Raw genomic sequence first — 12189 nt, 5'->3', positions numbered from 1 at the left:
ATTTTTCTATGCCAGAGTTGTAAATGTTATGAAAAATATTATCAATACAACTCGTGGATGAACTTGTTATTCTAGTGGGTTCAATAAAGAGGTTTTGCAAATTAGAAGATTGAAACAAACTCAAAAACCTTATGCTTAATGAATTATGCTTAAGTAAATTAATATTAAAATCACCACAAACAATAAATATCTTTCACACTCTTATTTAATTTTTTAAAGGCATCTTCTAGTACCACTTCAAAATTTTCATAAGAACCGCTTGGGGGTCTGTACTCTGTATACACATATTATTATATATTGCTCCAGCTCCACACATGATAATTCTATAGTTTGTTCAATAGACAATGCAGTTATGTCATTACGGTCTTTATTAAAGATGTTTTCTTGTATTAAGATCATTGATCCACCATTGAGGCAGTGTTTCTAGTGAACGAACTAACTAATTTAGTTTTATCCAACCAATGTTCTGTAAAACATATAACATCCAACTTATAATGGTGTAAAAATAAACTTACTTCTAACTCTTTGCCAAAGAAGCCTTGTATATTTTGATGAACTATTTTGAGTTTATTTATTGGCTTCTTTGTTGTCTGATTTAAAAGTTTAAATTATTGGGAATATAAGTATTGTTTGAGGTATTTCTAACTTGTATACAATTGGTAGTTATTGTGGGAATAACTGGATCATAAATATTAAATGCTAATAAAGAAGCAATTTGCTTCTTATAATATTTAGACAGGTACATTGTATCCTGAGTCAAATTAAATTTGATGTAAATTTATTTATGTCAAATAAAAATATAGCATTGCTATGATGATTTGTTATTACATCTAAATGCAACTTCAAGTTATACACAAACCTATTATACTGTCTATTTAAATTTGAACAATATGGTAATGTGCATAACATGAACTTGCATTTATACATTGCATGCATAAGTAAAAATCTATGTACCACATCATCCAGATTGTTTCTTCACATTTATACTATTTCCTACAATTAAAATTACTGTTGTATATTTGTTGAAAGTTCTCTGATCTCGATCAATAATATCCAACAACAGACTAAGGGAAGCTCCCGGGTAACATAAATTTATAACATTTTGTCTTAAACATGTATTGACAAAATACCCTAAACGTCAGAATATATTATGGTTTTTCTTTCTTGAGGATCTTCTGAGTACTTATCATATACTGATGTATTTTTAATTTGTTGGTTGTCGTTATTTGATTTCAATGGTGATTTGTTTGTACAATTCTCATTAAACAGGTCAAGTATTCAGGACAGGTAGGTAAGGTCAGTGTATTTAATAAAATATCTACATTTGTCCTCTTCAGAAGACTCATACTTGTCATTTAAGTCACTAAATGCCTTTAGAATGGTCTGTAATTTTTGTTCAAGTTTGACTTGTTCACGTTCAAAGTTTATATATAGGTCTGAATGTAATAAAAATAAATCTGAGATTTCGCTATCCCTTAATGATAATTCACTTTGTAATTTAATATTTTGTTTTCTGTATTTTCTACTCTCAATATAGGCCTTGCATTTTTTTATCATCTTTTGTTTTTTCTTAATTAGTTTCGTGAGTCGAATATTCTTTTTAGATTTAGTTTTGCTTTGTAAATGAATACTGTTCACATCCCTAAGAACTGAATTGCAAATTTATATAGTACTGTTGGATTTATGGGACTCGATTGTTGCTTGTAATGAAGAAATGTTTAAGTATGCTTCATTCAACTCCTGTTTCAGCTGATATATTATACACAAGTTATTTTCGTGTGACTCCATGCAACTACAAAGTATTTGCGATTGTTCTAACAACCTATCACGTTCAGCAGTCAGGTCTACATTTTTTAAGTGAAGCTCAGTGAGCTCGTTCTTGAGTTTGGCTAAACGGATGTTAATTTCGCTTATTTCAATGTCAGAGTCATCTCTCTCCTCTAATAATTTGGAATTTAGCCTATTAGCTTCAGAGAGCTCGTAAATCGTAGCATCAAGTTTTTGCCGTAGGTCCTTAATAGTGGCATTCCTTGTGCCTGCAGCCATATTATTAATATTATATGCTAATCACTAAATCTTATTGAAAGTTTTTGAATACTTACTGCGCCGTAATCGCCTCAATCTGCTAGACATTAAGCACTATTTTTGCACAAAATCGTTCCTACTATTTTTCGGATCACCGTCAATAAAAAGTGGTTTCTCACTCAAAGTTGTTTAAATTACATAATTTAACCAATTACTTGTTTACGCTTTAGTCAAATAAACTTTCTAACAACAATATAGATTTATAAACAATTAACAATAAATTTAATCAACGTTTTACCATGCTTTATTAATTATTTTTAACTGAACTTGTGTTAACGTGTTAATCGCTAACCGTCGCGCTAAGAGAATCATTGAAAAGTTATCAGTTCAGTTAGGCTAGTGAATAGGTACGACTGGATCCTGGACGTACGGTTTTTTAAAAATAAATGTAAGAAGGATTTAAAAATAAGTACTTATCTGTTATAAAGTGGTGCAGAAATCATACCGCAGAGACTGACCGGCTCCTCGAACACATCCAAATGGCTACAGATTCCGTGTTGGAGCAGATCCCCACTGCAGAGATCGTGTTTCTTGGCGATTTTAACGCCCACCACGCCAACTGGCTAGGCTCACGTACCACCGATCATGCAGGGAGATCTGTCCACGACTTCGCCTTAGCATATGGTCTGACGCAACTGGTTATTGCGCCAACGCGAATCCCAGATGTGCAAGATCATACACCTTCACTGTTGACCTCACATCCGGACGGCTACCTAGTTTCCGTTGACCCTCCTCTGGGATCGTCGGACCACTGCCTGATCCGAAGCACCGTGCCGATCACACGCCTAAACACGGCCCCGATTCTTAGGCTGTCGCCGCGTGTGGCACTATAGGTCAGCAGAGTGGGACTAGATGCGGTGCTTTTTTGCATCCTACCCGTGGAGGCAGATCTGTTTTTCGCTGGGAGATCCAGATGCCGCTGCTGACGCTGTTGCTGATGTGGTATTGCAAGGTATGGAACTCTTCATTCCATCCTCCTCTGTGCCCATCGGTGGCAGGTCCCAACCATGGTTTGACCGCTCCTGCAAAATGGCCTCTCGCCGAAAGCAGGAGTGCTATCAGGCTTGGGTCAATGCGGTGGTATCTAAGGATGTGAATTCCAGCGAACTTAAAAAACACTTCAATCATGCCTCCAGGTCCTTCAAAAGAGTTATTGCTGACGCGAAGACGAAGCACATTGGCAGAATTGGCGAGAGACTTGCACGCCTTCCCTCGGGAACTCGTGCGTTCTGGTCGCTCGCCAAGGCTGTCCAAGGAAACTTCTGCCAGCCAGCCATTCCGCCACTGCACAGGGATGATGACTCGCTAGCCCATGACGCGAAAGAGAAAGCTGATCTCCTGGGCTCCTTTTTCGCGTCCAACTCGACTCTGGATGACCAAGGTGCACCACCACCGCATATTCCGCGGTGCGAGTCATACATGCCGGAGGTAAAAATCCGGCATGGCACCGTGCTTAAGGCGCTTCTCACCTTGGACATTCACAAATCGAGCGGGTCCGATGGCATTCCCCCGATAGTGCTGCGGACATGTGCTCCGGAACTGGCGCCGGTCCTAACCCGTCTTTTCCGGCTCTCTTACTCATCAGGCGTAGTCCCGAAATTATGGAAGGCGGCTTTAGTGCACCCGATCCCTAAGAAAGGTGTACGCTCAGATCCGTCCAACTACCGCCTCATTGCCATTACCTCCATTTTCTCCAAAGTAATGGAGTCGATCATCAACCGCCAGCTCTTGGGATACCTAGAGGGGCACCAGCTGATCAGCGACTGCCAGTACGGTTTCCGTCAGTGTCGCTCAGCTGGTGATCTTCTTGCATATCTCACCCGTAAATGGGCGCAAGCGGTTGAGTCGAAGGGAGAGGCGTTGGCGGTGAGTTTAGACATAGCGAAGGCCTTCGATCGGGTGTGGCATAAAGCGCTTATAGCGAAACTGCCATCCTATGGGCTTCCCGAGAAGTTGTGCAAATGGGTCACTAGCTTTTTGGCTGATCGGAGCATCAAGGTTGTTATCAACGGTGCATGCTCCGACTTAAAACCCATAAACGCTGGTGTCCCGCAAGGCTGCGTGCTATCCCCTACGCTATTTCTTCTGCATATCAATGATATGCTCCAAATCAGCAATATTCATTGCTATGCAGACGTCTGCATACAGGGTATGCCTCCTACACCGGCCGTGCCAACATGTCCCGGGATAGCGTGAACGAGAACCGGAACAAACTTGTGTCTGAAATCGAGACTATGCTTTGCAAAGTCTCGGAATGGGGCCGACAAAATTTAGTCCAATTCAACCCCAAGAAGACACAAGTTTGTGCGTTCACCACTAAAAAGTCTCCCTTTGTCGTATCCCCTCGATTCGAGAACACTCCTCTAACTGCCACAGCCTGTATTGGCATATTTGGCGTCGATATATCGAGCGACGTTCAGTTCCGTGGTCACTTGGAAGAGAAGGCCAAACTGGCCTCAAAAAAGCTTGGTGTACTCAGTAAGGCGAGACAGTACTTCACTAAAAGCCACCGCCTGCAACTTTATAAGGCGCAAATTCGGCCTCACATGGAGTACCGTTCTCACCTCTGGGCGGGTGCTCCCCAGTACCAGCTTCTTCCATTTGACCGCATACAACGAAGAGCGGCTCGAATCATCGACGATCAAGTCATCTCCAATCGGCTTGATTCTCTAGCATTGCGTAGAGATGTGGGTTCTCTCTGCATCTTCTATCGCATTTAACACGGGGAGTGCTCAGAGGAGCTGTTCGGGTTGATTCCAGCGGCCGAATTCCACCACCGGACATTACGTGCAAAGTACCATCCGCATCACGTAGACGTCTGGCATTCCACAACCGCGCGTTTTGTCCGAAATTTCTTGCCTCGCACAGCCACTTTGTGGAATCAACGACCGGCAGCGGTCTTCTCGGACAGATACGACTCAGGGACCTTCTAGAAAAAATCATACTACCACCTTAAAGGCCGGCAACGCATTTCTTGACACACCTGTTGTTGCGGATGTCCATGGGCGGTTGCCTCACCTCTCCCCATCCCGTGAGCCTCTTGCCCGTTTGCCCCCTCGCAGACTTCATCTACAGGATCTACTATACAGTTAGAGTTATGTGTCGTCATAAAATCTTGTATGCTTTGTTCTGTAGCACTATGCAACTCTGTAGCGCTGTAGTAGCACGTTTTATTATAGAACTAAAATATTTATTTAGTCACAAAAAAAATTGGTTTTTAATATTGCATTTTTGTAGGATGGTATTCTGCGAGTTTTTTTTATTATATTTATTTTTTATAGATATATATTAGATATTTAATTTTGGCACTAATAATCAACGGGTAATATCAACAAGTATGACAAGACTGCTTCCATGTTTCATATGCCTTCATTGGGTACAAGCAATAGTACATAACTTACAACAACTGTCTCATACATCTGTGCAACATCAAATTCAATGAGCGTGTTTTGGTGTCCTCCCATTAACAGTTTAGTTCGACCTGCTTGGAAGAGACATTGCATATCTGACATGTGCATGGATCTGAAATTAGTGAATAATTATTAGAAAATATTGCCAATATCTGTCTTTATTATTAACAGATTCATAAAACAGTGATAATAGGGTATATGCATGAATTTGAAAAATACTTAAATTTGATTTTTTACATCCTAAAAATTATCGAAGACATCAAATTATAGATAAAAACATTCTTATTTAATTAAAAAATAAATATTCTTTCCCGGCAAGACATTTCGGCGGCGTTTCTGTGACGTCAGAGTCTATCCCAAGAATCTATATTGTACTAATAAATGTATGGCCGGCTTTTCCTTCGGTTATACTGCGTAAAATACGAAAAAAATTGGTTCTAAATAAGTAATCACCAACATATTATATACTAAAATCTTCTCCGAAACACGCTACATCTAATGGTACGACGGTAATTTATACAGAATTATTTTGATTGGTTCAGTAGTTTTTGCAGTATAACCGAAGGACAACCCGGCCACACATTTATTAGTACAATAAAGATTCTTGAGATAGATTCTGACGGCACACTGCGCTTCAACCAATAGCATTGCGTTTCGAAGTTTTATATTTCGCGCGTATTTATTGCAGTTTTGTATATTTAATATTTATTATTCAGCACAAATTTAATAAAAAATGACTATTTAAGATAAAATAAATAATAATAGAGATTAGAAAAAATAATATTTCAACTAAATATAAGTTACATGCATATACCCTATTATGAAAACTTTGATTACTAATTAAATCTAACTTAGTACTTAGTAATTATGTAAATTATAAAGAAACAATACTTATTACATTAATACTTAAATTAAAAGTTACAGAAATTTACATATAATATAAGAAAATTGTTTCCTCTCGATACGAGGGCTGCACTAAAAGTATCGGGAATGGAATATTTCCACTGGTGCTGTCATTAAAATCTAATTAATTGAAAACTCCTTGGTTTTAAAAATCGAATATCATTTATTTATTTAAAAAAATATTCTCGGTCTTGTCACAAGGTCTTTTCAAACTTGTTTAGTCGTTGAGAAAATGGAATTGATTCGAGAAAATTCTAGAGCAATGATTTATTATGACTTTCGAAGTGGTTTAACACAAAAACAGTGTGTTGACCGGATGATTTCTGCATTTGGTGATGAAGCCCCATCCAAAACCACAATTTATCGCTGGTTTGCTGAATTTCAACGTGGAAGTGTCAAGCACAGTGATGATCCCCATCAAGGTCATCCAAAAACTGTAGTCACCAAAGAAAACGTTGATGCTGTGCGTAAGCTGATTGAGGAAGATCGACATGTGACATACCGCGAAATTCAGGCAACTTTAGACATTGGCATGAGTCAAATAAAAATAATCTTGCATGAACAATTAGGTGTAAAAGTTGTTTTCCCGATGGATACCGCATTTGCTCTGTGAAGAGCAAAAAGCGGCTCGCGTTACTTGGTGCGTCAGAACTCTCGAAAGATTCCACGCAGGATCCTCAAATGCTGTATACAACATCGTATCAGGTGACGAATCCTGGATATACTTGTACGAACCCGAAATAAAAAACCAGTCACGAGTTTGGGTGTTGGAAAATGAGTTAAAGCCAACAAAAATTGTTCGTTCCCGGAGTGTTGCAAAAAAAGTGGTGGCCACGTTTGTCTCCAAAACCGGCCATGTTGCGACTATTCCTCTTGAGGGACAAAGAACGGTTAATTCAGAATGGTATGCTAGCATTTGTTTGCCACAGGTCGTTTCTGAACTCCGTAAAGAGAATTACAACCGCTGCATCATCCTCCACCACGACAATGCGAGTTCTCACACCGCGCACAGAACAAAAGAGTTTTTAGAGCAAGAAAACATAGAATTATTAGACCATCCGCCGTACAGCCCCGACCTAAGCCCTAATGATTTCTATACTTTCCCTAAAATAAAGAATAAATTGCGTGATCAGAGATTTTCATCACCTGAAGAAGCTGTGGACGCCTACTAAACGGCCATTTTGGAGACCCCAACTTCCGAATGGAATGGTTGCTTCAATGATTCGTTCCATCGTATGGAAAAATGTGTCAAATTTCGCGGAGAATACTTCGAAAAGCAATAAATACATTTTTAAATAGTAGTAGTAGTAATGTTGTGTCACTTCCTTGATTCCCGATACTTTTAGTGCAGCCCTCGTATATCCCAGTTTAAGTGCTGCCTACTCAGTTAGACTTCCGGTTTTGCACTGAGTACTAAATAGACGTTCGAATCCCGGTAGGTGCAAAAATTTACATATTTCATGAATATGGATGTTTTATTTCCGAATTATAGATTATTAATACTTTGGTCACACTAAAAGTTTTGGGTAACTAAAAAAAAACATTTTATAACCAAAATATTCTGTTTACTACTTTCAAAATACTCTCCTATACATTTTTAACATTTTATAATGCGATCGAACCATTTTTAAAACAGGAGGACCACAGATCTGAAGGCATGTTTTCTACGTGCTGATAGAACGCTATCACTGCCTCTTCGGAATTGGTAAAAATGAAACCTCTCATAAAATCTTTGATTTTGTGGAAAATACAGAAATCACAGGGTGCTAGGTCGGGGCTATGTGCAGGATGGGTGACGAGTTGTACTTTTTCGGAAGCTAAAATTGACTTGGTTTTGTTGGCAGTGTGTGAAGAAGCGTTGTCATGATGTATGTATATATATATATATATGTATTTTTTTATTACTTAAAAGGTTGCAACGTTTCAAAAATTATAACACTCGAAATTCAAATAGTTCCGAGTAGCTAGAAGTGCAAGTTTACGTGTGCCACATGTATGTATTTATTTATTTATGTTTAAGTATGTATAACGTACTAAATATATCGTCTTGCACATGGGTGTAACCAAGCAGGCTATGAAAAGTTTGGGGTAAGATAACTTGTGTAAAAATATATGAATAATCTAGAATCTGATAACCATACTGTTAACACCAGAAACAAACAAAAACTTCTCATTCGCGTCAATTATGTCTAGTTTTTAGTTAGGCGACATATGTGCTGTATTACAACTATATCTCAGAAAGTGTAAAAGACACAAGTGTTTCGAAATTCAAAAGAAATGTTTAAAAATCGATGTCTAACTGTACACCCATTTTGCAAGAAATACACTGGGTTCATGCCCCTGTAAGCTCAGGGCGATCTTCACAGGTGTTGTGTAGATTTCCTCACTATGTTTTTCTTTACAGTAAGAGGGTCAAATATATGAATCGAAAAACCGAAGACACATTGTTACGTAGCGGACAGCAACCAAACTAGCACCTTCCGTATGTATTATGTATTCCGCCTATAGCCACACAGCCAGCATAAATGAATAAATTATTATTATTATTAATATATATAAATCCAGTGTCATGATGTTGGTTCCCAGTGAACTAAACTTCATGGAGTCCACTTTAGTCCAACTTGAGAGATGGGATAAGTAGTTTTTATTTCAATTTGGGACCCATAGTTGTTTTTATTTCTAATATTTGTTTTGCATGGACGGATATAGTTTCTAGAGATTTTATTAACGCACAGTTCAACAGTTCTTTTGTAAAACAATTTCATTATAACAACAGGGAGCATATTTTACGGAATAATTCTGCGGCTGCCCAATTTTAAAACACATTAAGGGACAAATTTTTCAAAATGGATTTACTAGTATTTTTCGAACAAAAAGAGTTGTGTGAACATAATTCAATTAACATCATTATTTTATTATTGTCTCTTACTGTGTTTTAAAATTGGGCAGCAATTTATTATGTACTGAATCTGTTATTTCAGCTAGTAGATTTATATAATACTTGTTTTGTCGTATAACTTAGATAATAACACTTACGTATGAGTAAACTTCGGAATACCTCTTCTTATCTGATGCCTTAATTGTGTTTTTGACAGTACATATATACCTTCATCGAATGTTACTATATCTCTTATTGCTTCTGTCGCATGTACTCTAAATGAAGTATATTTTTTCATATCTGGTCCATAGAAAGAGGTTAAGAGTCCCTGAGATAATAAATGAATTCAGTCAAGTCAAGCTGTTTGACTGATGATCACTACATTTTTTCATTACTGTACATTACCACAGCTCTTGGTCTTAGAAATGAGAAAAGTTTGTATATATTTAAGAGGCAGCTGATTCCACAAAGTAAGCAGCTTGTTATAAATATATTCATGTTCTATATTAAAATATGAACAATGTAGTAGGTCATAGGGTACTTATGAATGATGTATATGTATAGACATAAACCAGATGTCAGTAACATACATTTGATAAGAAAATTCTGCAGCTGGCTAGCCACTATCTATAGATGTCAAGTTTGTGAACTATATATATATATATATATATATATATATCTCATTCTTAGTTTGTAGCCTCATTGAGTCTAACCTTTATCTAATATTTATTATACAAGCGACAACTTAGATACATTCCTTCTAAAGTATGAACAAAGAGTAAGTATCATGTAACCCATCACACATACTATAGATTATCTTTGACAATCCCAGTGCTAAAAGTTAAAATATTCATAAAAAGCCATCAAGAAAGTTCCCCACATGTTAATAAGGGGGTTCAATATAGAATGACTTCATTATGTGATGACAAGAGTGTCCATGGGCTTTGTTATGAAGAAATCTAATGTTAATTGAAATGACATATATACTAGACAAAACCAAACTTGACTAGAAAAATATTCCCAAAAATCAGATAATACTATGTGACACGCCATTCCAAGCAATATTATAATCAACCAATATAAGATCTTGATGAAATTGATTCTGACTGTCACCTGTCCACTTCAAATTGTGCCGTAGCTAGTGAAATAACTGGGCAAATGAGACTTATCATCTTATGTCTCAAGGTGACAAGCACATTGTAGTGCCACTGCCCCATTTTTTTCTGTTTTTCAAGAATCCTGAGTGGCACTGTATTGTAATGGGCAGCTAAATGTTCTGCTTGTCTCATCCCTTATTGTCACAACAGGATAGACAAATATAATAATAATAGATATCCCAAATTAGACAAAACATGTATTAAAACAACCATTGGGAATTCTAGAACAACCAATGTCAATAACAAACTTGTAATTGAGAGTGCCATTTATCATGTTTATGTATTGATACCTGTATTTTGTCAAATCAGGGTTGAGAAGTTTCAATAGCTACACTAGATTTAAAAAAATATATAAAACAGATATCTGAACATACTCTCAGTTCACTAGGCTTTTTATTAATCTGTCAAAAAAGTGATGATTTCTTTGATGCTATTTCAAAACAATAATTTCTTATTCTGAACTTGTTGTTAATGAAGAGTAAGACAAGCCAGCACACAGGTCAATTAATCTGAAGTAATGACCGTGATTGCATTGGGTGCACATAAGGACACAGCCCTTGTTATTGTTACTTGGTGTAACTCATGCAGGAATAACTTTGTATTATGCCCTAGGTCCCACCATAATCATCACTGTATTGAACCTAATATGAAATATACCTAGTAATTTAATTATATCTCTTAAGGGACACAATATTTACTTTAAGTTTACTAGGAGATTGGTCCAAGGAATATGATCAGACTTATCAAACTGTATACATACTGACTGTGTACATACCCCAGCATGGCCCATCCAAATAAGTTCCTCATACTTATCAAAGGTAATAGCAGTCACACCAAACTCGTCAGCTTCATCAACAAGGACACCAGCCTTTTTCACATACTCAGCATCCGGATTATTTGCTCCATACGGCTGAGGAAAGTCCGACACATACGCATCATCTGGATATTAATGAAACGGATCATTCGAAACTAATATTTTCAATATTTTTAGGAATATAAATATGTAAAATATTTAAATGTATCGATAATGAAATTTTAAACATAAAAGTATCCTTTTGATTTTTTTTCTTAATTAGCTGAGAATTGTGGGACAAATATTAAAAATATTTATCATATTACTTGCCATTGGAATCATTTGGCGAACCCATATCAGGATAACGATACGCCATATTCAGAAATATATAGTATAATTTGCAATTATAATTTTATTTCTGAATGAATTTTAATAATAGTAATAGCATATCACTATATTTATCATTCGTCGCTACCATTATTTTTATTTACTAAATTTTAGAATGACAATCTGCAACCCACTTGCATAAGTCCGACTACGCCGGAAAAATTGGTGAGCTGTCGACTGTCAAGTGTCAATTCTACGCCGTTTTTTTAATTTCCACTCCGTTTTGAAGATTTTGGCTCGCACATTCCATTCATTCGCCGGTTTCAAGTTTTCTTTTATTATTAAAAGATCTACCAGGATCTGATAGCAAAAAGGGAAAAAAGAAATTGACGCTAGCAATACTGGGGAAATTGGAGTAAAACGTTTTGATACTTGTTTTAGCTTATAGGGGCTGATTCTGTGTGTGATACACGCAAATATAAAAATATATCCAATGATCAAGGATAATTTTCGAAAATCTTACTGTGGCGAATGTGGGGTTCGAAATTTAAATGAAAACTCCAATTACTCTGTTCATGAGTTTATTAATTAATTATAGGCTATCAGAACTTGAAAATAGTTCCAAATACTGCACAT

The 12189-nt window shown here is 36.8% G+C and overlaps 1 protein-coding gene across 1 annotated transcript in view; it reads right to left on the bottom strand.

The window, feature by feature from the left end:
• Window positions 1-11756, bottom strand: part of LOC126968454 (PAN2-PAN3 deadenylation complex catalytic subunit PAN2) — a 71400-nt gene extending 59644 nt beyond the window's left edge. The window contains exons 1-4 of the mRNA XM_050813495.1: window positions 11557-11756; window positions 11209-11372; window positions 9435-9604; window positions 5487-5607 (exon numbers count right to left, since the gene is read on the bottom strand). Of these exons, the coding sequence (XP_050669452.1) occupies window positions 5487-5607; window positions 9435-9604; window positions 11209-11372; window positions 11557-11602 (501 nt within the window). The 5' untranslated portion in view covers window positions 11603-11756. The remainder of the gene's footprint in view (window positions 1-5486; window positions 5608-9434; window positions 9605-11208; window positions 11373-11556) is intronic.
• Between the last annotated feature and the right edge of the window lie 433 nt (window positions 11757-12189).

The sequence above is a fragment of the Leptidea sinapis genome, chromosome 15, assembly GCF_905404315.1.
Source record: "Leptidea sinapis chromosome 15, ilLepSina1.1, whole genome shotgun sequence".
Taxonomy (NCBI): domain Eukaryota; kingdom Metazoa; phylum Arthropoda; class Insecta; order Lepidoptera; family Pieridae; genus Leptidea; species Leptidea sinapis.
This window is presented reverse-complemented; position numbering and strand designations above follow the sequence as displayed.